The sequence below is a fragment of the Talpa europaea genome, assembly GCF_964194135.1.
Source record: "Talpa europaea genome assembly, chromosome: 1".
NCBI classification, from domain to species: Eukaryota; Metazoa; Chordata; class Mammalia; order Eulipotyphla; family Talpidae; genus Talpa; species Talpa europaea.
In genome coordinates, this window is record NC_140073.1 from 80,256,066 (window position 1) to 80,279,987 (window position 23,922).

General features: G+C 45.4%; 1 protein-coding gene across 1 annotated transcript in view; it reads right to left on the bottom strand.

Moving 5' to 3' along the window:
- Nucleotides 1-780: 780 nt before the first annotated feature.
- Nucleotides 781-23,922, bottom strand: part of LCT (lactase) — a gene marked incomplete at both ends in the record, with an annotated part of 47,607 nt that continues 24,465 nt past the window's right edge. The window contains 12 exon segments of the mRNA XM_084255142.1: nt 781-832; nt 834-1,002; nt 1,558-1,785; nt 2,414-2,640; nt 4,030-4,164; nt 6,187-6,296; nt 7,859-8,061; nt 9,304-9,502; nt 11,048-11,338; nt 14,109-14,377; nt 15,097-16,647; nt 19,734-20,379. Of these exon segments, the coding sequence (XP_084111268.1) occupies nt 781-832; nt 834-1,002; nt 1,558-1,785; nt 2,414-2,640; nt 4,030-4,164; nt 6,187-6,296; nt 7,859-8,061; nt 9,304-9,502; nt 11,048-11,338; nt 14,109-14,377; nt 15,097-16,647; nt 19,734-20,379 (4,080 nt within the window).

The window sequence follows — 23,922 nt, forward strand, 5'->3', positions numbered from 1 at the left end:
CAAGTCATCTTCCTGCCTCAGCCTCCCAAATAGCTGGTACTGTAAGCGCACCACCAAGACCTGCTTGATGAGTATGGTGATGGTAATGTTTTGTGTTTCTCTTTAGGACTGCTGGGTCTTCAGTTTTTGCTTATTCTCTTCCAGATCAAAAATTAATTTAAAAATTCACCCACCTATCCTATTACCTCATGGTATAATTATTTTTTTTTTTTATCATTTAAGTCTAGTAACCAGGGAAGGGATCTGATTTCCCTTTCCCATGCCTGCTGCTAACATCCTCAAAAGCTAAACCTGCTGACCCACCACCAGTTGTGGAATAAACCACATTCCTGATTCAGCATGCTACCTTTGTCACATTCTCATAGGTAGTAGTTGGATTTATGTTTAGTCTTTTTTCCTTTATATTTTCTGTTACCTAGCTTTTTTTTTTTTTATGACTACCCTTGTAGTTTCTAGTCTTAACTATTCCCTGCCTCCCCTGATTCAGATTTATCCTAAGTTAAATTAAGTGGCTCAAAATCACTAGACATGTTCAGGATCTGCACATGTCCTGAAGAATCAGTGCAGGATCGATGCCCAAATAAATTCATGATGCTGGGGTAAGTTACAGATATTTCCATTTTTAATCAGGGAGTTAAAATACTTCGAGATCAAAGAAATGCAGAAAGCCTCTATGAAGGCAACCGTTACAGGCAAAGTGTAATATCCCAAAGAGTTTTGTGGCGGCAAAGGTAATAAGCTAGGCTGATTTTGTATTTGGAGGAGGTGGTAACTCATGGATCATATTGAAGAAGTGGGGCTACATTTCTGTTGCTGGTGTGGTTGTGTTTTTTCTCTTTGAATGCTTACAGTATTTGTAGGCCAGAAATCCCACACCACAGACTCCAAGAAGTACAAGAGAAAAGAGTATGTATAAAGCTGTCTGGGCATCTGTTGTACCTAGTGTTAGGCCCAGGAACTGAACTTCTTCTTTTCTCGGGGGACTGACAGTAGGTCCAGCATCTAGGAGAAATAACAAAGGACAGTTTATACCCTGGCACATAGTGGCTCCAGATCACTGAATAGAAAAGATAAACAGATACCCAGGGAGAGTACATCGTGGAGTTTTGAGCCCTGAATGAACTTAAGTAGAAATTGGCTAATTGTGTCTTACATTTGTATAGTAATATATGCATTTTAGTTTTTGGTTTTTTTTTTTTTTTTTTTTTGTCATTTAACAAATATTGGACACCTTATTGGGCCAGACACTGTATTTGATTCTTGAAATGGTCCAGAAACAACTGCCTAGTTTCTTGCTTAAGGTTGCACAGGAAGTTGGTGGTAAGGCTGGGACAAGAATCTAGATTTGCTGTTCCCAGACCAGAGCCTAAGTTTCTAGAAGTAGCATTAACTCTTAAGTTCCTTTGTTCCATCCCAAGAAATGTTTGGAGCAATCGAAGAAATACTGATTAAATGAAGGGGATGGAGAGGCAGAGAGGAAGGTATTAAGAAAATGAACTTTAAAAAAATCCATTTTTTCACCTTTTGGCTTCAGTCTCTCCCAGAACCACATCTCACCTTCTGGCTGGAGACAAGGGTGTGGTCCTGTCGCAGGATCAGGGAATCCATTGCACCGGGTTACTGATGCATAGAACTTAACTGATGCTCTGGGGATCCTTGGTAGAGATGGGTCAGTGTAGTTTACAAAATGCAGACCAAACCTCTCCTCAAAGCCCATGGCCCACTCAAAGTTGTCCGTCAGACTCCAAACCGTGTATCCTCGGAGGTCCACCTTGTCCTGCACAGCTGCCCAAACAAAAGTCCTAGCATAAGATTTCCTGGTCTTCTGAGACACTTTGCCCCAGGCCTGCCTACTCAGGCTGTGCCAGTGTGAAGCACTCCTCATGGTCCCCACTTGCCCCTCAAACTGAGCTTTTTTAGCTCTGGAGTTATCTCACCCTTTGAAGTAATTGTTAATTGGTCCTCTGTGGATAGCCATTGGCATTAGTTTAGTCAGGCTCAGCCCTAAACCGGAGCCGCAAGGGTGAAATAACCAAAGTAATACAACCAGGTCTGTCTTCACATCTCCGAATATTGGTCTTGGTCAGTGCCTTAGTCTTAATGCTTCTCCCTATTTAAAAAATGGCCCTTAGAAAAGGTTTTAGCTAGAATAGGACCTTCTTTGCTATTGATTCTTTGCTCATTGCTGCTGCATCGCTCATTCTGTTATTCCTGGTATTACTTACCATTCCCTTGTCATAAGCCCCATCCCAGGTTGTTCTGCTAAGTCTGAAAGTCTCAGATTTTTGCACGGGGAGTGAAAGACCCTACAAGCCAGCCATTTCCTATTGGCTTCTAGCCAAATGGAGAAAATGAACAGATGTTTCCAACAGTGAGCGGTGCACATGGAGGAAGGGGTGAGCACCTGTCATACCTTTGAGTGCCTCATTGATGTATCTGCGGAGGTAGTAGATTCTTGCGGTGTCATTGAGGTCCCCTTCTCCTCCCCGTTGAGACACTCCATTCTCTGTTACATAAATTGGAGGATTGTTGTACTCCTCCTTTAACCAGTTCAGGATCCTCCTAAAGCCGAAAGGTGTCATCTTCAGCCAGAAGGAGCCAGAGTCTGACCAAGAGCGATCTGTGATGGAAGCAACTCCCCTACAAGTTCAAACATAGTTAGGTCTCGCTTTGTAGAGAGGCCATTTGCACAAAACAACCAGATTTGTACTAGGAAAAGCCTTTGCTTTTCTCTAGACTTGAGAGTCTTAACTAAAACCAGAAGATTCAAATTGCCTTAAATTCTCTTCTCATTAGCTGGATATACTAATTCTCATTGTACCATCAGTGAGGTATAACTTGGGACAAGCCACTTAATCTATTTTTGTTGTCTTTACTCGTGCTTCTGATCCTCCACAAGCTCTCTCAACAGATCACAGCTCACTGAACTGGATGTGAGAGGGACTCTGGGTTTTCCTACCCACAATCCCCAGTGGGATGAACATCCTATGTCTTCAGAGAATGTGGTCTACCGACTCACCTACATCTCTCACACAGACTGCAGGGTGACCACAAACACCAATGGTTGGGGCCCTCCTTTGTGATGACAGGAAGCAGTTAGGCTAGGACCCACTTTGAGTGCCCAAGATACTGCCTCTTCAGTGTTGGACAAGGTGAGAACCATAGATAATGATAAAGGAGGGGGTGGGTGTGTGCACCAAAAGGGTGTACACATGCTTTCTCTGCTCCCTTTTTCTCTGTCAAGTAAGGATCAGCTGTGGAGATAAGTCTTCCATCCAAAATCCTTTCTAAAAAGGTGAGGCATTTTGTGAGGTTGAGCTCAGATCACTGTGGGGACAGTCTCAGGACTAAGAAGCGGGGAGTCTTCTCAGCCCGAACAGCAAGCCAAGATCATGGCTGCAGGATATAGTGGTGGCATGGCAGTTTGTTTTCAGAGAAAGAACCTGGACAGAGTCACGGCTACCAATGTGGAAAAGATGCTTGTTAGAAAAGGAATGAATAGTGTGTACATATAATCCTGCTTTTTTTGGTAATACAGATTTATAAATATAATGCAGAATATAAATATTTACTAAACTAATGTAGTTTACACATAATACACTTTTGAAATGATACGATTTCTTATTCTTGGTTTGTGATGTGCCCACCATGCATATATAATATTTATGTAATACAAAAATAGTTCCTTTCGCCCAAAAAGGAAAAAATATATATATTTTGACTGAATAAATGAAACAAATTTTTCTAAAAAAGGAAACGAAGGGGAGAAAAATAGTTCTTTGAAAACATGGGGAAAAAAGCAATAATCCCAAGCATGTTTGTGTAAAGGGGAAGCATACTGGAAATCCTGATCTGTGTAACTCTCAGCCTGATAACGATTTGGTTAGGTATTACCTTAATCAACCCTGGGATATGGCAGCAGGAGGGAGTTTTCTGAGGCTGTGCAGGCCTGTACGGAAAAGTTGGGCAAAGGGACATTGGCTGCTGGCTTTTCAGAAGATTGTTCCAGATCCCTCGTGGCCCACTTACCTATCTGCGTCAAAAGAGGAGATCCAGGCAGCGTGGTTGAGGTTGTAGGCCAGGACGGTGGTGTAGTGGTTGAACCCAAAAAAGTCATAGGTGCCGTTGATCCTCTTCTTCTCACTCTCTGTGAACTCCGGGAGGCTGGGAGGAAAGAGCCACAAAAGGCTTGAGACTTGAGGAACGGTCACACTTTGGGGAGAAATGTCAGCTACAGACATTGTGCAGCCACTAGGGGGAAGCTAGCCAAGCGCAAGGAGGCCCGTCCAGCTCTGCTGAAAAGGACCCAGCCGTCCTCTGTCTGCTCACACCTTAGTGCAAGTCCCTCTCCCTACTGGCAAAATGAAACAAGTTACCCTTTCAGGAACCTCCCATTCAGGTCCCCCACACACACCACATACAGGGATACACCTTTTATTTCCTTCAAATATTTGCAACTTTTGATATTTACCATCTGTACAGGATTTTGAAATCAAGGACATGTCTAAGGTACCATGAAACTGATCCTTTATGTTTGTAAGGTTACATCTTTTATCATACTTATTTCTATATTCTGCCCTTTATAAATTATCCCGTTTTTTCTTGTGGTTTAGTTGGTGGTGCCACTTTTATCCAAAATCCTTTTATCCCTACTTGGGAAATATTTTTACAAATTTAATATATTAAACTTTTGAGATACGGACTTTTAAGATAGACTTTTCTGTTCACATGATTTTGCTGCACTTTTATAAACGTTTGGTGAAACATTTTCTGTATACAGTAAGTGCTTGTTGATCAGTTCTTGAAAGGAACAATTTTAAGCAAAACTACATGTAACCAAAGCAGGTCCTCAAATAGCTTTCTTTCAATGTAAGAACAATTGGCGGGACTGCTCTGCTCTTGAGACTTTTCTATACCATTTGACTTACATGCATAATGCTTACAGGTTCCTCTCAGCCAGATCCTGGCCACATACACATCCTGCCAGGGAGACCCTGGTACTGCTCTTTAGGGTTGCCTTGAGTTTTTACTGCTTAGTTGTCTGGCACCTTCATCATCTTTCTGCTGCCATTAAACTGGGGATCAAAATCATCCTTTCTTGGGCATTTCTGAAACTCTAAAAGCAAGCTAATAGCCACCCCCCTCGTGTCCATCACTCCCCTGCTCAGGAACCAGCAGTTTCTCCTGTGGCATTAAAGGCAAGTACCTGTGCCTGACCTCCAGGCTCTCGCCCTGTGGCCTAGCTCCCTCCACTGCCACTGGGCCAGTCGACCTCTAGGTTGATTCTCACGCCGGCTTCCTCTTGGATGGAATGCCCTCTGCTCTCCCAAACGCTGCTGTAAAGGCCAAACTCAACTGATGTTCTGCCTTAACCATGAAGTCTGTTGTGTTTTCCCAGCCCACCATAATCTCATATTCTGAGTTTTCTTTGCATAGAAAAATTGGGGAATAACCTGAGGGTTACTGTCAACCTAGTAGTAGTTGTTGGTAACTTGAGTCACACTTTGAATCCTCTGCCAGGTCTGTCGCGGACCTGAACACACAAGCAATTCAGCAAGTTTTGTCATGGGCTGCAGCACTCACTGCTTATTGGAGACTAGAGTTGGCAAGATCAGACCTTGGGGAGAATCTGCTCAGCAGAACTCACCCTGACCAGTCCAGAACAAGTATTATCAGGGTGAGGACTGGATTTTTTAATCCTCGCAAATGAATAAACATTTGCTGTAGTTGATGTTACTAGTGCTTCTTTGCCAGGAGGTAGGACTACTTTGGTATAAACCATGTAGTTGTCAAATGACACAAAGCTCATGTCTGGCATGCAGTCATCCTTTGCTATCCACAGTCACTCAGAAGGTGATGACAGGGTAGGATGAGCTGAGGAATTTATCCTTCGTTGCTGAGAGGGTGTCCTTGGGACAGAATTCTGAAGGAACAATAGTAGTAACTGCTTTTGTCAAGCATAATAGTGGTTGCCAGGGCTGGGCTAAGAGCTTCAGACAGGATTATGTTACTCTTTCTGGCAAACAAGGAAGCGTAGCGATAAAGTAACTTGCCTATGACACACCTCTCTGACCCTGAAGGCCACACTCACTACCATGCTGTCTACCCAGGAGTGTCAGCTGAGCACCACAGAGCAGATTTCCTCCTGATTTGCTCCTGGCTGACTGTGTGGAAACCAGGACCTACCGAGACTTGTTGAGGCCTTGAGCCAAGCTCCTGTCACGAATCCGTGTCTTCATCACCTCGTTGTAATCACCATTCTTGAAAATAGGATGTGCAAACCAGCCTCCCATAAACTGCAGGTGGGATCAGAGGGACAGTCAGCTTTGGCATTAGCATATGGACACATCAGGAGACAGCAGCTGCCCTGTGCAGAGGGCACTGACTTCAGATCTATCTCCCACCCCCAAACACACACACACAATCTAAAACTATTTCCTCTGCAACTGTTTACATTTTGCAGCTTGAATTCCTACAAAAATGCTACCTGGCTGACCTTAGAAGGGTCCCACACAAGAAGGGCAGACTATAAACTTCCAGGTGATAGATTCCCTTTCACCACAGTACAGGTGCATCCAGATCATTAAGCCTAAGGATCATCAGAATATTCTGGGGCTGCCCAGGTAAAGAATGTTCACAAACTTTCAATTCATACCTCTGAAGTGGGAATTTCTCAGTCTATTTCCTTGAGTCAGATCTACGCCACTGTGACCCCTTAGAAAGGATACATGGCACCGAAAGGCTATGATGCTGGGGTCCTGGAACACACTTCAGTAAGAGGCTTCAGTGCCCTCTAAGGTTACTCACTGGCAATTTCCATGGAAGCTGATTCTACTAGCGAATATGTGTCCTCGCTCTGAGCTGCAGTATCACTACGCCAGTGGTGCTTCAATCTAATGACAAAATAGCCTAACATTTCCTGAAATTTGAACTTTATTTTAGAAAACAAATTACAATTTACTTGTTCTGTGAGAGAAATGAAGGCTGCATTCATTTTGTTCTAAGACTTTTTCCCCAGCTGACTATCCAGTGGGAAATTAAGCTCTTACTTGTACTGATTAACTTGACCACCTTGGTCAAATTCTCTTGCAAAGAGTTTGGCAAACCAAGGCCCTTGATGTCCTCTCAAGATGAGAGAGTCTGCAGGCTCCTCCATGGAGCCCAAAGTGGGCAATAATTTGGAGAAAGGGTCTCTTGATTTTCTTCCCTGGCAATGAAACTTGGAAGTTTCAGAGAAACTAGCAGGATCCAGGGGAAGGCCTTGCCATGACAAGAGCCATTAGCTCTTGTCCTGTCAAAGGCCCAGACAAGCTTACTTCTCTCTTTTCCTAGGAGATTTCCTTGACCAAAGGATGTATGTACCTATGTTAAACATGGAATTGGAAAAATCGGGGGCTAATGATTTTCACAGAATCTAAAGCTCCCATTTTAAAGAATTCTTAGATGGTGTAAATAAAATTAGATCATGACACTTAAAAATGAAGTACAATGCTGCATCAGCTCTATTTGCTACTATAGTCAGACCAGAAATGAAAGGAAATTTCTATTAACTTCAAGCAATGTTACACCCAGTACAGATTACTTGCACAAATAGTTTTTTTCTTTAAAAGAAACTTGGTCCCAAAGACCTCCTATCACAGCAAGCCTATCACAGCAAGAAAGAGGTCATCTTTCTCTCACAAATGGGAAAACTAAGGCACAAAAAAACATTAACTGATTTTTCCAAGTTCACAAAATCAGGTTACAGCAAAACACCTAGATGCTAAATTTTGTCTTGCAATCTAATTCTGTTTCCAGTAGATCATGGTAAAAGCGAAAACCAGGCGAGAGTAAAACAATGCCCAGAGGACAAGCAGACCTGCACGTATCTCCTGGCTGCCTCCACGTCCTCCTGGTTGGAGGGGTCTCGGGGCTCAGCCCAGTCGCTGTTGATGGTGATGGAAATGATGCCATTTTGACGGGCGCGGTACACGTCATTGTACAGGTGCCAGGCTTCAGCATGGGCCTTTATTAGGTTGTGGCCAACGATGTAGGGGGCGGTGCCGGGCCGAAAGGAGATTCCTGGAAACATACACAGGAACATTGAGGAAGAATAAGCATGGCCAAGAGCTGTGCTCTTTGCTGGTTGATGGCCTCTGTGTTTGGAAGAAAAAATGCAGATTCTGGCAACAGGAAGAATGGATTTCAAATCCTCACTGTACTTACTAGCTGATTGTGTATCTTTGGGTGAGCCTTTGTTTCTTCCTCTGCAAAATGAGCAACAGGGTTCTTATAAGAAGGAAACAAAGTGGTGTGCAGTGAAGCCCCCAGTAGCACTGTGTTGACAGAGAAACACTGAGAAATGTGGGGTTTTATACCCCTCCCCCAAAAGTGGCTCATTTCCTCCCAGGACAAGTACGGAGGAGAGAGTGAGCCTCAGGAATTGACACCCTGGCACTGTGGGCCCCGTGGTGAAAGGAAGTGTTGGAGAACATCGCTGCTGCAGCAGCTGACACAGACTTCTTGAGAGCGAATGTTAGGGAGGGCTGCCCTCAGGCTGCGGGGATGAACCGAATGGCCACCAAGGCAAGGGGGATTTAGCCGGTAACATCGGAATCAAATTCCTGTGGCTCCTTCCAGCTCTTACACATCATCCTGAGGAATCACATACATGAACACAAAATTTATTCTCAAGTGCAGAACTAGAGAAAAGAAAACCTGATGGTTCTCAAAGACAAGAACAGTTTCCTTATTTAAAACCCTTCGGAGCATATGTGTTTTGGAATAAAAAGGTGGTTGTATCTTAGAAAAGATGCATGAAACATGGGTGATCACCGACCGCAGAGCCCAGGGCAGCGGAAGAGGAGACACTAATATGCCTGCAGCAGACTTCGGAGTGTTCATACTAAGTAGGTTCAAGCCCGTGAGCAGCCCGGTATTGGCTCAAGTCAGGTGAGCTCCAACTAACCCGATCGCTTTTGGATCTACTCTGGGCCCGTAGAGCCTGGTGAATGGTTCTTTCCCTCATCAGTGAGTCCAGGTTCTGGATCTCTGGGAGTTTCCCATCTGAGTCAGGTCAGAGGCACAGGCCAAAAAATGAGACCATTTGGAGGTACTGCGTGAAATACACGCTCAACAAAGCTGGTGTCAGAAGGGGAAACGTCCGTCGCCTCTGAGGCAGCACTGAACGAAAGGCAGCGATTACGAGGCGCTGTCACAAAACTTTCTTGGCCGCCTCCAGTGCCACCCAAATCGCACATGTTTGAGAAGCTCAGAATATTGTGCTTCATCTAAAGAGCTGAAAAGTGGAATCTCTCCCCTTACCTGGAGCTGATGTGCCATAGCCATAGCCTTGGCTAGCGGTGACAAAGGGCTCATTCAGTGTGATCCAAAACTTCACCTTGTCCCCCAGCCTCTGGAAGAGCACATCTGCATATTCTTTAAACCGCTGCACAATGGTCTCATTCTCCCAGCCTCCTACGTCCTGGAGTGCCTGGGGCAAGTCCCAGTGATAGATGGTCACCTGTAAACAGCAGAATCAGCGGTTCCATCACATTGCTTTTCCTGGGAGTCCTTGACGTTACTCATTGAGTCTGCTAAAGCGGAGTTTGATGATGAGATCAAAAAGGTCTGGTGGGAGGGAGAGGACCACAGTGCTGAAGTGTAGAAATTCCCACAGCTGGATCACAGAGGCCTGGATTTGAGTCCTGACTCTGCCACCTGCCAGCTGTGTGACTGGCTCAGACACCAGCTCCACTGCATCATGGAATCATTGTGAGGCCTAAGTCACATGGCGGAGCAAATGAAAAGTGGTCACACTGTGTCAGCTTTTGTGTATTAGTGATGGGCAGTCCGGGATGAGAAATGCCAGTGCTTCAGGACCTGCCTGTACAGACTAGACCGAGTGTTTCATGAAAATGTCACGTTCCAGAAGGATGGAGGTTTGTAACCTGAAAGGATATCCGCTAATGTGCCCTGAGGTTTGTCCTATGGGCCTGGGAACCCTTTGCTGGGGAGGGGCCCTCTGGCCAGGACAGAGTCTGCTCTGCCCTCAGTTTTCCGTCACGAACCACCATCAGCCCAGACCCAGGCTTTCCCTCCATCTGAAAAATCCTTCCTCTGCTCACCCCACCCATCCAAATTCTCCTCTTTGTTCACAACCCACACCTCCCTGAAGCTTTTCCTAACCACAGCACTTTTCCTTTTTGTGGTGTCTGCAGGCCCTCAAGGACACAAAGTCATCTGACCCTGAGCTACATGCTCTGCTGTTGCTCCGAATTGTGTAAGATGATCTCCTTGTCCATGCAGACCATGGGAGCTGCAGGCTAGCCACCGGCCACCCTACAGCTCTCAGCACTCACATCATCAACACTACAAGCCTGGGTTGCTGCAGTGCAAGGACAGAAGACTTCTCTGGGGGGATTATGCTGTGGCCAAGGTGCATAATCTCCCACCTCTATAGCAAGGGACACACACAGCTTCACAAAACTATACCTCCAGCCCTTTAGCACAAATGCTGGGGGAGATTTTGGTAATAGCAAAGTGAGTGTCTTATCATTACATCTCATGTTAAGAAAACATGCACTTTTGCCCCAGCAATTCTGCTCCTAGGATCACATTCTACAAGTAAATTTCCCCATATGCAAAGTGATGTCTGCAGTTACACGTTGTGGTATCGACTACAATGGCAAAAGAGTGGGACTGTCACAGAGAAGAGTCTACTAACAGGGAAGGAAGGGGCAAACAGAACTCCGCTTAACAAAAAATAAAGAACAAACGAGGAATGTGTACATGAATATGGAGATGTCTTAATACTGGTCAATAAAACCAAATAATCTGCATGTATTCTGTCACACACAAAGAATCCTAAGAGACAGCAAACTTGTTTGCCTGGAGGGAGAGCACCTAGATGGCTGGGGGTCAGAGATGGAAGGGCAATCTTCACAGCGGTCCCTGTCGTGCTTTCTGAATTCTATACAGATTAATTTACTAGCAATACAAAACTTAAATTTGAAAATAGCACTTTGTGCACACAATAACTATGCTCCCCACCCAGCTGGCTCCTCACCTGGGGCTTGATGTTGGCAGCCAGCAGCGCGTCAATGAGCCGCACATAGTAGTCGATGCCTGCTTCATTGATGTACTTGGTGGTTCCATCCGGGAGGATGCGAGGCCAGGAGACAGAAAAGCGATAGTGGGACACACCCACGTTCTGCAAGGCGACCACGTCCTCGGCAATCTTGTGATAACTATCACAGGCCACATCTCCAGTGTCATCGTTCCCAACTCTTAATGGTGTGTGAGAAAAGGTATCCCAAATACTGAGTCCTTTGCCATCTTCTCTCCATGCACCTTCAATCTGGAGATGACAAGACATGGTCTCATTAAGTTATGAAGTCAAACCCTCACAAGTTGCTTTCTGTCAGAGCTGAGTCCTAGGCAGGATGTAAGTCAGTAGCCCCTCCTCTGGAGCCTTCCCAGGCTAGCGTCCAGTGTCTGAACACCTACAGCTTTCCGTGCACACTTTCTGTGCATCAAGGCTCTGCCATGCTGCACTGCACACCTGTGCATTGGTGACTGGCTTCCCACAAAGTGCGATGTCTGGGTGGTGTGTCTTAGCAGTTAACCGAGCAGTGTCTGGTACAAGTGGGAGGTCACTAAAGATTTGAGTGAAAACAATTCCATGTGCCTTCATCCCAACAGTGGCCAAACAAATCCCAATGATTTCGGTATGAAGACAGTATTTCTAATCAAGATATTTATCACTGTCAGGGCCTCCTTTTCCTACTCCCATCTGGATCCTATAGGGAAGCTAACTACAAGCCACTGGACAAATGCCTACCTACATTTGGGGTGACTGACAGGTACGAGTTCTAGAACTGACTTTCAAATGTTTCCGCATACATGGTATGCCATTATGTGACTGGACATAGCTAAGGCGGTGCTGGCATTCTACCAGGAAGGCGTGACCAGATGACCTGTGTGAGTGGTGGGGTCAGGATCACCAGAAACATAGCTCATGCGGGCCATCTTGAGTGGGGGAGATGGCCTCAGTGGCTGGGGGTAGTGAATGCAGGGTGATTTGTTTATTTTATTTTTAAATTTTTTTTAAGATTTATTTATTTATACAAGCACTGGGTACAGTCAGAAGCGCGGGAGGGTGAGAGGATTCACCAGAGCCAGAGCGGGGAGCAGAGCAGGCAGAAGGACCGAAGTACACTGCTGAGGGGAGCAGCGGGCAGCAGGAGAGGTCTGCGCGCCATGTGGGACCCTCCTCTGGTGGCCGGGGAGCAGCCGGGGATTGAACTGGCGCTGCAGAGGCCGCGGGCAGCTTCGCAACCCCGCGCTCAACCCCTGCGCCACGGGTAGGCCCTACAGCGCCGGTTTGTTCCCCGGCCACCGGTGAGGGTCCCACCAAAAAAAAAAAAAAAAAGTTGCTAAAACTACTGGGTGAAATTTTTTGAAGAACAGGATATTCATGCAGTCTTCAAGCAGTTCCTCACAAAATATTTTATGGTGGAGGAACTTTTTAGACCCTTTCTTGTTCAATAATAAAATGTACAGATATGTATGTGTGTGAGCAAAGAGAACAAAGCAAATAGAATAAAATGTTAACATTTGAGCAAATTGGGAAAAGAATATAATGGGAGTCCTCTTCATATTTTTGGTATGTTTGAAAGGATTTCCAAATAAAGAGTTTAAAAACAACGCACAGCCCTGAAGGGATCAGACGGCACTTAATTGGGAAGCCCACAGTGTAAGCACTTGTCATCCTTCTTCAGTCATTCTTCACACTCTGCTAATTAGAATATTCAGTGTGATAGGTAATGAAATAGATTCCTGCTCATTGCATGATGAACAAAAAGGCTCTTGCTAATTCGAGATGTGGATTGGCTAAAAAACGTCTTCAAGACACACCCAGTCCTTGCATAGACAAGGCTGAAGAACCCAACAAGGCCTGCAGTCTATGCCCTTGAACAACTCCCTAAACCGTCCTGTATCCCGCTAGAAACCTGTACAGGGGCAGCTCTTACCTGGGGCCTAATTTGTCCCCTGAGACATTAAGCAATTTCTGAAGGCATTTTTGGTTGGTGCAACTAGAGAAGGACACTGCTGGCATCTAGTGGGTGCCAGCCAAACATCCTACGGTAGGCAGGACAAAACCCACAACAAAGGGTTATCCTTCCAAATGTCAGTTCAACTAAGCTGGAGAAATGCTACAGGGAAACATTTGCCCGATACACAAGTTACAAAATTCCACCACAATCTTGGTGTTTCCTGAGCGAGCATTTCATAAGGTGTTGGCCAGAGCATCTAGTGGGACCCAGCAATACTGTTTCTCCAGCACACACAGCAGCATACATGAAGAGCTTTTATGCGGCTGTGTTTAGTTAACAAATGCCTGAATATGGTAGAATTTGGTCTGAGACTTCACTGTAACCTGATAGTGCTTTTGTCTGGGAGTAACTAGCCCTCACCTACCACAAAAACACTGTCAGTGGCTGTGATCATCTAGGAAAGAACCCAAGAGCTGAGCACACCCAGAGTCAAGTCAGCTTACATCTCTAAGCCTGCCCAGGCTCCATGCCAGGCAGGCAGAGCCTGCATCTAAGAAAACCGATGAGGCAGAAGAGGTAAAACAGGGACCCACAACTAACTGCATGAGCAAATCACTCTTTACCTTTCTTTTTTTCCTGAGAAAAAGCAAAACCCACGCCATTTTCTGTATCAGTGAATCTCATTTGACACAAGGAAGGTAATATAGTATGATGATGTTGGGACATCAGAAAAACCCAGGCTTATATTGATAGCAAATTTGAGCAAGTCACAAGGAATAGACTGGGAGAGAAATATAAGTGTCCAGTGAAGAATATCCCTATTTGCTTGTCTTTGCCACTTGCCCGCATCCATCTCAGCACACGAGCACACTTCTCCACCTGAATTTGGGAGAGTAAAGGTGGCAGGCTATTGGGAAGAAGCACTCACAGATTCCCTTCCTGACACCCCACCCTGCCCTCCTACAGAGACATCTATGAAAACCCCTTGCTCATGTGCCTGCCCTTCCTGCCACCAAAGCCAGCACAGAGTAGGTCTGCAATCAAAGTTGTGAAGGGTACTGAACTCCTTACCTGATAGGCAGCGGAAGCCACACTCCAGACGAAGCCCTCGGGAAACTGTCCGTAGAGAAACTCGTCTTCCTTGGGCAGTGGCATGCCATTACTGGCGATGAGCTCTGTGTAGTACCTGGCTGAGGCTCTAGCTGTGCGAGGCCTGTTCGCATTATTGAAATCAACATGGTACAGTCCAAACTTGATCGTGTAGCCATTCAGCCACTCAAAGTTGTCCATCAGAGACCAGGCAGAATACCCTCGAAGGTCTACACCATCAAGCCTGTAGGCTGGGAACATTCCAAAGGGCTTTACACCAGAGAAGAGCTTTACCTCAGGAAGGTAGGACTCCAAGAAGTCAGCCAAGTGCTGGCTCCCCAGCTGCAGACAGCTGTCCAAGGTCATCACCTCGTACACATAAGTACACATAAGTACGTATAGTTTGAGAGCTACACGGCTGGCTTATCTAGCTTTCCTTTCGCCAGCCCTGGTGCCTAAGGGGAAGATTAATGACTCATCTTTGCAAAATCAAACTCTTTTGTGGTCTAGGGATATGTCTAAAATCAAGCATCTCAGCCCACTTTGGAAGTTAAATACAGAAATGTGAATTAGGGAGACTCTTGCTTTGGGCTGCATGGAACCCACCAGAATATCATCTCCACACAGGTAAAAAATTATCCATTCATTGCTATATCCCCAGCACCTAGAATAGAACTCATCACATAGTGGTTGCTCAATAAGAAACGATAATAAAAAATAATAATAAACAGACACAAGAAAATATTCTTCTGGGGACTCCAGGTGTACACATCTGGGGACATGATCCTAACTTTATTCAGATTATCAAGGGATCTATGTAAGTCCAGAGAAGGAACAGGGCCTAAGAGAAGGAACAGGGCCTAAAAGAGAGATCTGTTCACGGTGTGTTATCCACTCTGCCAATCCATTTCAGGCAGGTAACATACGGATGCTGGAAGATTTTGAAAGGGGAACACAAACCTTCACATACCTTTCAAAGCTTCATTGACGTAGGTTTTATGGTAAAATATCCTGTCAGTGTCCTCCACTTTGGCATTTGTTAGACCCACTCCATTTTCCGTGATGTAAATGGGAATGTCACCATATTCTTCCTTGATCCAGTTGAGCAGCCTCCGCATTCCCCAGGGCACAGCTCTGTCCATCGCCGTGGTTGGCCAGGAAGGGTCTCCCGACTCAACTGTCTCCTGGTCGGCTTCATAGGAGGGTGGGTTGAGCCTGGGTGTGGTGTGCCGCACGATTTTGGTGGAATAGGTGTTGAGGCAGAAAACGTCAGCTGTAGACCTGATGTACCTCTTCTCTTCCTCAGTGAAGCTTGGCAGACGGGAGGTGGCCAGGTGCTGTAGTTCACTCCTGTTTCCTACTTTCCACTTCATGGCATCAGGATAGTCTCCGTTTCGGAAAATAGGGTGGGCAAACCAGCCCAGGGAGAATTGCAGCATTCGGTCAGCAGCCTCCACATCTCTTGGGATCTCTGGTGACTTGGGTTCTGCCCAGTGTGCACTGAGGCCCAAGGAGATGACTCCCTTCTGCTCCCGCCTATATTGCTCATCGTAGGTGTGGTAGACCCTGGCATGAGCTTTGATGATAGCATGGCCAATCTTGTAAGGGCCCCAGCCTGGGTCCTTCACATTTGGGGGTAAAACTCCCGTACCGTAACCTAACCAGGCCTGCTGTGTGGGGTCATTAAAGGTCATCCAGAACTTGACTCTGTCCCCAAATGTCTGGAAGCAAAAGTCTGCATAGCTGTTAAACAACTCAATCATGGAAGAATCCTCCCAGCCTCCAATATCCTGGAGGGCCTGGGGCAGGTCCCAGTGGAACAGCGTCACCATGGGAGTGATGTTCCTAGCCACCAAGCCATTAATCAGCCTGTTGTAATAATCAACACCAGGTCTGTTGATAGAATTGTTTCTCCCAGTTGGGAAAATCCGAGACCAAGAGAGAGAGAAGTGATAAGCATTTACCTTCAGAGCTGCAAGCATATTCAGATCAGCATCCAGCTGGTTATAGCTGTTACAGGCTATGTCTCCCGTGGCGTTGCCTTTCACAGTACTCCCTGGTGTGTGTGTGAAGGTGTCCCAGATGCTGGGGCCCTTGCCGTCAGCATTCCAAGCTCCTTCAATCTGGTAGGCTGACGAGGACACACCCCATAGAAAGTCATCCCGAAACGTGCCATGATAGAACAAATCTCTTTCAAATTTGGGTTGCTTGGAGAACTTTTCCCAAACTACTTTAGCTTTGGAGGGCACCTCCGATGGAAAACTGAATCTTCTGTTTTTAGGGGAGAAGTTTGCTATACTGGGAGGAGGCAGGCTCTGTGCCACCTTTGGGAGGAAACCATTCTTTTCAATGATGCTGGTCAAAAAGTAGGCAGATTTCCTTGGAGTCCTTGGCTTGTTGCTGTCGCTGAAGTTGACATAGTGCAACCCGAACCTCTGGCTGTAACCAGAGGGACCTTCGAAGCCATCGATGAGGGAACGAGCAATGTAAGATCGAACATCTACTGATTCCTCCTTGACAGCTGCAAGATAAAAATAAGGATTATTTTAAGGATGATAGAAATAGCCCCTGAAAGTATAGTTTTAGGGATTATTTCAAAGTCTCTTATTGCTTTTAAAAATTTTCTTAGCAGCACTCCCTCTACCCACCTGTGACTATGTAGGTCCTTCTTTTCACCAACTCTCTCCCTCTGCAGGGCAGCGGCCTTCCTGCCTGCCTGTGCCCATGTTCTCTTTACTGACCTCCCTCAGTGGAGGCAGCACTCCTCAAGGCATCCCACCTGCTATTATGCAGGCTTCTCTCAGCAAACCTGTCTCTTTCAGGGCAGCTCTTCCTGCCTACTTGTGTCTATGCAAGTGCCTGTTATTGTCCTATCCCTTTTCTAATAAACCTGCTCTTTAAATATAAAAAAATAAAAAAATTTTTCTCTTTTGACATGAAAGCTTGGAAAGTGTTTTGTTACCTCTAAAAAGCAAACCCATTTCCTGCCTCAGAATGAATGAAAGGAAAATTGACAAGACTAGCAAAACATCAGGTCACACCTATAGCTAAATTGCAATCCAAAGGGGCATCCCTGTTGTAAAATTAATATTAGAGAATCTGTGCCCCCATCTGCTAGTATTAGGATTCTTTGTGGTTTTGGGCTTTTTTGGTATCATTAGCTTATAATAAAAGAGAGAGGGAAATGATGATGACGTATTTCAGAACTTCAATGACTAGAATTTCACATGACGCCATTTCAGTCATGATTTATTTCAGTCTACATACTTCCCAAGAAGGTCATCATCTCTAAATAGGAAATAATCCTTGTTGTCTAGTACTTTGCGACCCCTGTATTCTGAGAAAACTATCTCCAACTTTTACCTAACTGGTTTGAATCTCTCCACCTTTTCCTTTATTACCTGATTCAACAGCCATTACTATTGTCTGCAGTATACTTCTTTGAGTTTTTCAGGAAGCATAATGCCTCCTTTGGTTACACTTCATACTCTTCTTCAGACTCATGCACTTCATACTATTCTTTCCCTGAAAGGAGAGGCCTGCAATCCTGCCCTTTGGACACGTGAATCGACTCCGTGGTTTTATACAAAATATGTAAATCATTTAATTTTTTAAAAGTGTGCTTTTGTTTTTCTGTATTTATGTTTACTGCTACTGACATAAAATGAAAAAAAAAAATCCATGTTAAAAAAGAATAGTGCCTAAAGAAATGTATTCCCTGGTGTAGTGGGTTGAATGGACAGTCCCAAAAAGATACAGCCATTTCTACCTCCTAGTACCATTTGGAAAAAAGATCTTACAGATGTAATTAAGGATCTTAAAATAAGATCACCCTGGGTTAATTGGTTGGGCCCTAAGCTCAATGACAAACATCATTATAAGAGACATAGCAGAGAAGGCCATGTTAAGATAAAGGCAGAGACTGAAGTGATGCAGTCACAGTCAAGGAATGCCTGGAGCCACCAGAATCTGCAGCAGGCAAGGAAAGCCTCTCCCCTGGAGACTTGGCGAGAGAATACCCCTATGGACATCTCAGTTTCAGATTTCTCATCTGCAAAAGAACAAAGAACAGTCTAGGGCCTCCCCGGTGGGTTGAGCGCTGGGTTGCGAAGCTGCCCGCAGCCTCTGTGGCGCCGGTTCAATCCCCAGCTGCTCCCCGGCCACCAGAGGAGGGTCCCACATGGTGCGCAGACCTCTCCTGCCACCCGCTGCTCCCCTCAGCAGTGTACTTCGGTCCTTCTGCCTGCTCTGCTCCCCGCTCTGGCTCTGGTGAATTCTCTCACCCTCCCGCGCTTCTGACTGTACCCAGTGCATGTATAAACAAAAACAAACAAACAAATAAATAAAACATGCCTCTATATATTAAAAAAAAAAACAAAACAAAACAACAGTCTAGTGTTTTGACTAAGGACCACAGCCAAAACAAGGCAGTGGTTGAGGGCTTCACATTGGAGCCAGCAAAGTAGTGAGCCCCTCTTTTATCAGGTTACACAGCCTCTCAATGAACAATGACTTATAAGAGGTAGGTCAAGTTGCTCATCCAGTCAATAAATAATTTTAGTAAGCACCTACTTCACTGACCTATGTGCGGCTCTGGGAACATAAAGATGAGTAAAAGCTCCATAAGTCAGTGGATGAAGAGCTGGGCCAGAACAGAAAGACCTGTGGCTTCCCTCACTGATCGTCTGCGCATGCTGTTTAATCTCTCAGAGCATTGGTCCCCATAGTCTCTTCTTGAAGCTCACACCTGCCTCTGCTCACTGCATATAGCTGTTTTAAGGTTCACTTTAGATACTGTGGTAAGGGATTTCAAGATTCCTGAACAGTACAGTGAAGTAGAGAGAGGGTGTCTGACCTCACCAACAGGTGTGCCTCAGTTTTTTCACTGTAGTGCCCAGTATCACACCCAACTCTTTCTCACCTAATCTAGACAAGGCCTGAAATCTTCTCAACATAGCTTTCTAGGTGGAGAACTGGCCACAATCGATTGATTAGAACCGACACATGAAATGACACCTACTTGCTATTCCTTTTTACTTAAAAAGATGTAAATCCTTCATATGTATGTCAGGTAAAACTAACTACAGATATGGATTGATTGAATCAAAGTGAATGATGTGGAATTTTATAACCACCTAAAGGAGATGGAGATCAATGTGGCTGGAGCAATGAGGGAAGATCTAATGGGCATGAGTCCCAACTTAAATGTCTCCATGCCGTCCTGTAATGCCATTATCTTGTATTGCAATTTTCTGTGTTCCTCTGGAGACCAAGTTCCCTTTGGGAAAGTATTATATATGCTTAATATGGTACCCCTGTCTTGCACAATATGTGTACACAACAAGCACACAATAAAAATTTGTTCATAAATGTATTAAAAGATATGGTTTTATGAATAGGTAAGACTCAGAAGGGTAGGAAATAAGAACAGAGTAGCAAAGACTTGAGGCTTTCAGGGGAAGAGAGTTATGAAGCTGATGTAAAGGATTCATGAGATTGTCACTATACTACTTTTGGGCTTCTTGAGAGACTTCATCCTATAAAGCAAAACTTTGACATCATAAGTACCACCCACCTTTCAGTCATCATCATAGCTACTGTTCTTACCCTTGAGCACCTCATTGATGTACTGATTGAAGTAGTTTACTCTCAAGGAATCATCAAAGAGATCTTCACTTTCCCCTGTGGGCATGCCATTCCCGGCCAAGTAGATCGGAACTTTTCCCCTCGTATATTCCAAGGATACAAACTGCAAAAGCCTCCTTATACCCCACGGCACAACATGAATCCAAGGGGCTGAGGTCTGAAGCCATTCAGGGTCCACGTGTTGGGAGAAGCCTCCAATGGTATCGTAGTTGGGGATACAGGTATCTTGAGGGGCCTTGCTGATGAGGTGGGAAGTATAATGGGACAGACCTAGGAAATCGGCAGAGCCTTTCAGAAGCTGCTTCTCTGCCTCGGTGAACTCAGGAAGCTGGGCCACGGTACTAGGACACTGTTTGTTCATCTGTTGGATTTGGGCCTTCAGGACAGCAGGGTAGTCTCCATTCACAAAGATGGGGTGTGCAAACCAACCCAACATAAAGTGCAAGTAACGCTCAGAGGCCCTCAGGTCCTCAGGACTCTCTGGGGACAAGGGCTCTGCCCAATCCGAATTCAGCACAATGCCCACATGCCCCTGCTGCTGCGGGCGATGATGACTGTTGTAGTGGTGCCAAGCTCTGGCATGGGCCTTGAGGATCAAGTGAGTCACCTGGTGAGGAATGAAGAAAGAATACGGTGCTTAGTGACCACAACAGCAATGTCAGTAACAGCACCAAGTCAGTAACACATCAATGAAAGCAATGTCAAGACCAATGTCAATAATGCCAGCAAGTCAATAACAGCAACACTTACAACGCCAACATCAGTAACATCTACACTACTGTCAATGGTATCGACAAGTCGAAAACAGCCTCAACAAATCATCAAATTAACAATGTCAACAAATCAACAATATGGATAATGTTGATGTCAACAACTATGCCAGTAAGTCAACACCACCATTTTTTTTAATGACAGGTTTTTATTGCTATGTTTACAGTGGCTACTTGGCACAGTAGAAATGTTCCTGCTGGCTCCCCACCCCAACCCAACCCCACCTAATAGCTAATGTCAAGGTATGGGTGTGGGACGGGGAAGCCTTTGCAGGGTCCATTCAGCTGTCTGGGGATTGGAGGCGACATAGATGTAGGTTAATTAAAGCTGTTAGCTGGAACACTTGAGACATGGAAAACGCATGGGCCCTGAGCTTAGAGGCGGGAGCTGCATCCAGGATGCCTTCCAGGTTTGGTGCCTTCCTAGAAAGCCTGCAAAAGTGCTCAGCCCGGTGGTCAGGGTGAGGGCAAGCCTGAGTGCCTGGTGAGCAGCCCTGACATACCTTACACCTTCCCATTGATGGAACACTGCCTGTGTTCATGCACCTGTGGGGAAAGGTGGGGTGTGGGGACATCCCTTGAGATCCCCTGTGCATTTTTTCACCTCAGTTAGGGACTGCACAACCATACCCATACAATATACTTGCTCAGCTGGAAGCTATTACTTTGCCTATGAAAATTAGATTTCTAATAGAAATTCACATTCCTTCACTGGGAAGGAATAAGAGGGGCTGACAGGGAGGGCAAGGTGGGGCTGTCAGGGCTTCTTTTTTCTCTGTAGAAATAAGCAGAAATCTAGAATTTTTATAAAATGCAAATACAAACCTCACTGCCTACAGATACGGTTTCACACCTGAGATTTGTCTTCGCTAAGGGACAGCGCTCCATGTATATATCCTGGATGCTCACTCACATGTACCCTTTCATAAGTTCACACAACTGATATTGCGGGCAACTGGCGTAAGAACTAGAAGATTCTGTTGCTGCTAACACCATCATCAATAAAATCAACAAGTCAATAATGGCATCAACAACCACAATAACAACTAATGTACCCTCAGCCTCCAGGCTGCTTCTCATGCCCCAAATATTAGTTCTTAATTGGATCCTAAACTACAACAGCAAAATGTCCTCCATTCCGAAAACCAGGAATGCTTCCCTTTTAAACTAGTCAGGACCAGGCAGTGCTCCCAATGGAATACTAGGCAACCCTCAGAGCATTAGGGTTATAATGATGTATCAGTGTAGGCTCCTGAGCTGTAATAAACTTCCCACGCAGGTGGGAGGTATTGATAATGGGGGAGGATACATGTGTGCATATGTGGGGAGTGTATGAGAAAATAGCTGTTCCTTGTGTGGTTTTTCTGTGAACCTAAAACTACTCTAAAAAGTAAGTCTAGGGGCCTCCCCGGTGGCTCAGCGGTTGAGCGCTGGGTTGAGAAGCTGCCCACAGCCTCTGCGGCGCTGGTTCGATCCCCAGCTGCTCCCCAGCCACCGGAGGAGGGTCCCACATGGCGCGCAGACCTCTCCTGCCGCCCGCTGCTCCCCTCAGCAGTGTACTTCGGTCCTTCTGCCTGCTCTGCTCCCCGCTCTGGCTCTGGTGAATCCTCTCACCCTCCCACGCAAAACAAACAAACAAATAAAAATAAAAACATGCCTCTATTAAAAAAAAAAAAGTAAGTCTATTTAAAAAAAACACACACACACAAAACAGTATACACAGTGACTATACTGTGAATGCAAGGGAGCCAAGACTGGACTGGAAGCAAATACTGGTAGAATTATAAGAGAAACGTTTTCTTTGAAAAATTTCCATAGCATCATAATGGTTTAACTAATAAATAAAAAACAAGAATTAAAGGAGAAAAATGAGGCAGACTTTCTCCTCAAAGTCCCCATAAGAAAAGCTCAGTGGCCACAGTTCCAGGGACAAGAAGTCTAAGGAGGAAAGGTTGGAATGAGTTTTACAACAAGGAGACAAAGGCTCCAACCTTCCCTTTCAGAAGTGTTCTCTCTCCGTATGATGAGCTGAACGAGAATAGAGTGCAAGTCTTCACTTAGGTGCTGTAATTGCTCAGATTTCATTTAGTCACTTTCTGAAAGTATTTCAGCTCTGATGGTGTTGAATTGTTCTCTGATTTTTTTATGTATGTTAGTGTCATCCCCCAAAAGGTCTTAATAAATTGAGGGATATGCATAGATCCTCATTAACACCCAACATGGAACACATAGGTATTCATATTTCAGAACAGAACCAAAGTGAGGCGAGGAGAAATCAGATTAACATGTCTATCCTGAAGGGGAAGTAGGTGGGTTTTCCAGGGTATTTTGAAGAAAAAGGTAAATAATGGAAAGGACTCATATTATAAGTCATCTTAAACTCTGCAGTATATACATCCCATTCAAGTTGAAATGACACCCTGATTGCCCTCTGTAAAGCCAACTCCTCTCCCTCTCCCTCTTCCCTCCTTTCAGCTGGCATGCTGAGACAGGTGGGACCTGGACCTGAAGCAGACAGTACACTACAATCCCCTTGCTGAGACCCAGCGATTGGTTCAAGGATAGGCATGCAACTCACCCAGAGACCAGGAGACACAGGGACTCTTGTGCTGGGAATGCCAAAATGGACGCAAACTTTCTTTCCTATTGGTCTTGAAATACAAGAGCAGGCTGCTGCTAGCCGACTACCAGGTAGCCCAGGTATAGAGCCCAAAGGGAGAGCAAGACAAGAAAATTGAATCCTGGTGACATCACTTGTGGTCTGACCAAGCTCTATCCTGATAAACTAATATCAAAACTTGCGAACTCAAATTTCCTCCTTGCTTAAGTCAGTTTCAGTTGGGTTTTCTGTCACCTGCAACTAAGTGTCTTGACTGACACAGAACATTTGCTTTGGAGTCAAGTAAATCTGGATTCAAATTCTGGCTTCAAACTACTAATCCACTAGTCAGATCATCAAGACCAAATTGTTGGGGCCTCCCCGGTGGCGCAGCGGTTGAGCGCTGGGTTGCGAAGCTGCCCGCAGCCTCTGCGGCGCCGGTTCGATCCCCGGCTGCTCCCCGGCCACCGGAGGAGGGTCCCACATGGCGCGCAGACCTCTCCTGCCGCCCGCTGCTCCCCTCAGCAGTGTACTTCGGTCCTTCTGCCTGCTCTGCTCCCCGCTCTGGCTCTGGTGAATTCTCTCACCCTCCCGCGCTTCTGACTGTACCCAGTGCATGTATAAACAAAAAAAAAACCAAACAAGACCAAATTGTTTCTCTTCTCTCATCCCCAGTTCCTTCATCTGTCACTGCTGCTCTGGAAACGTAATAACTGCTTAAAGTGCCAGTAGTATCTGGATAAAATACAGTGATTAATAATTTATGGATGTTTCCCTCCCT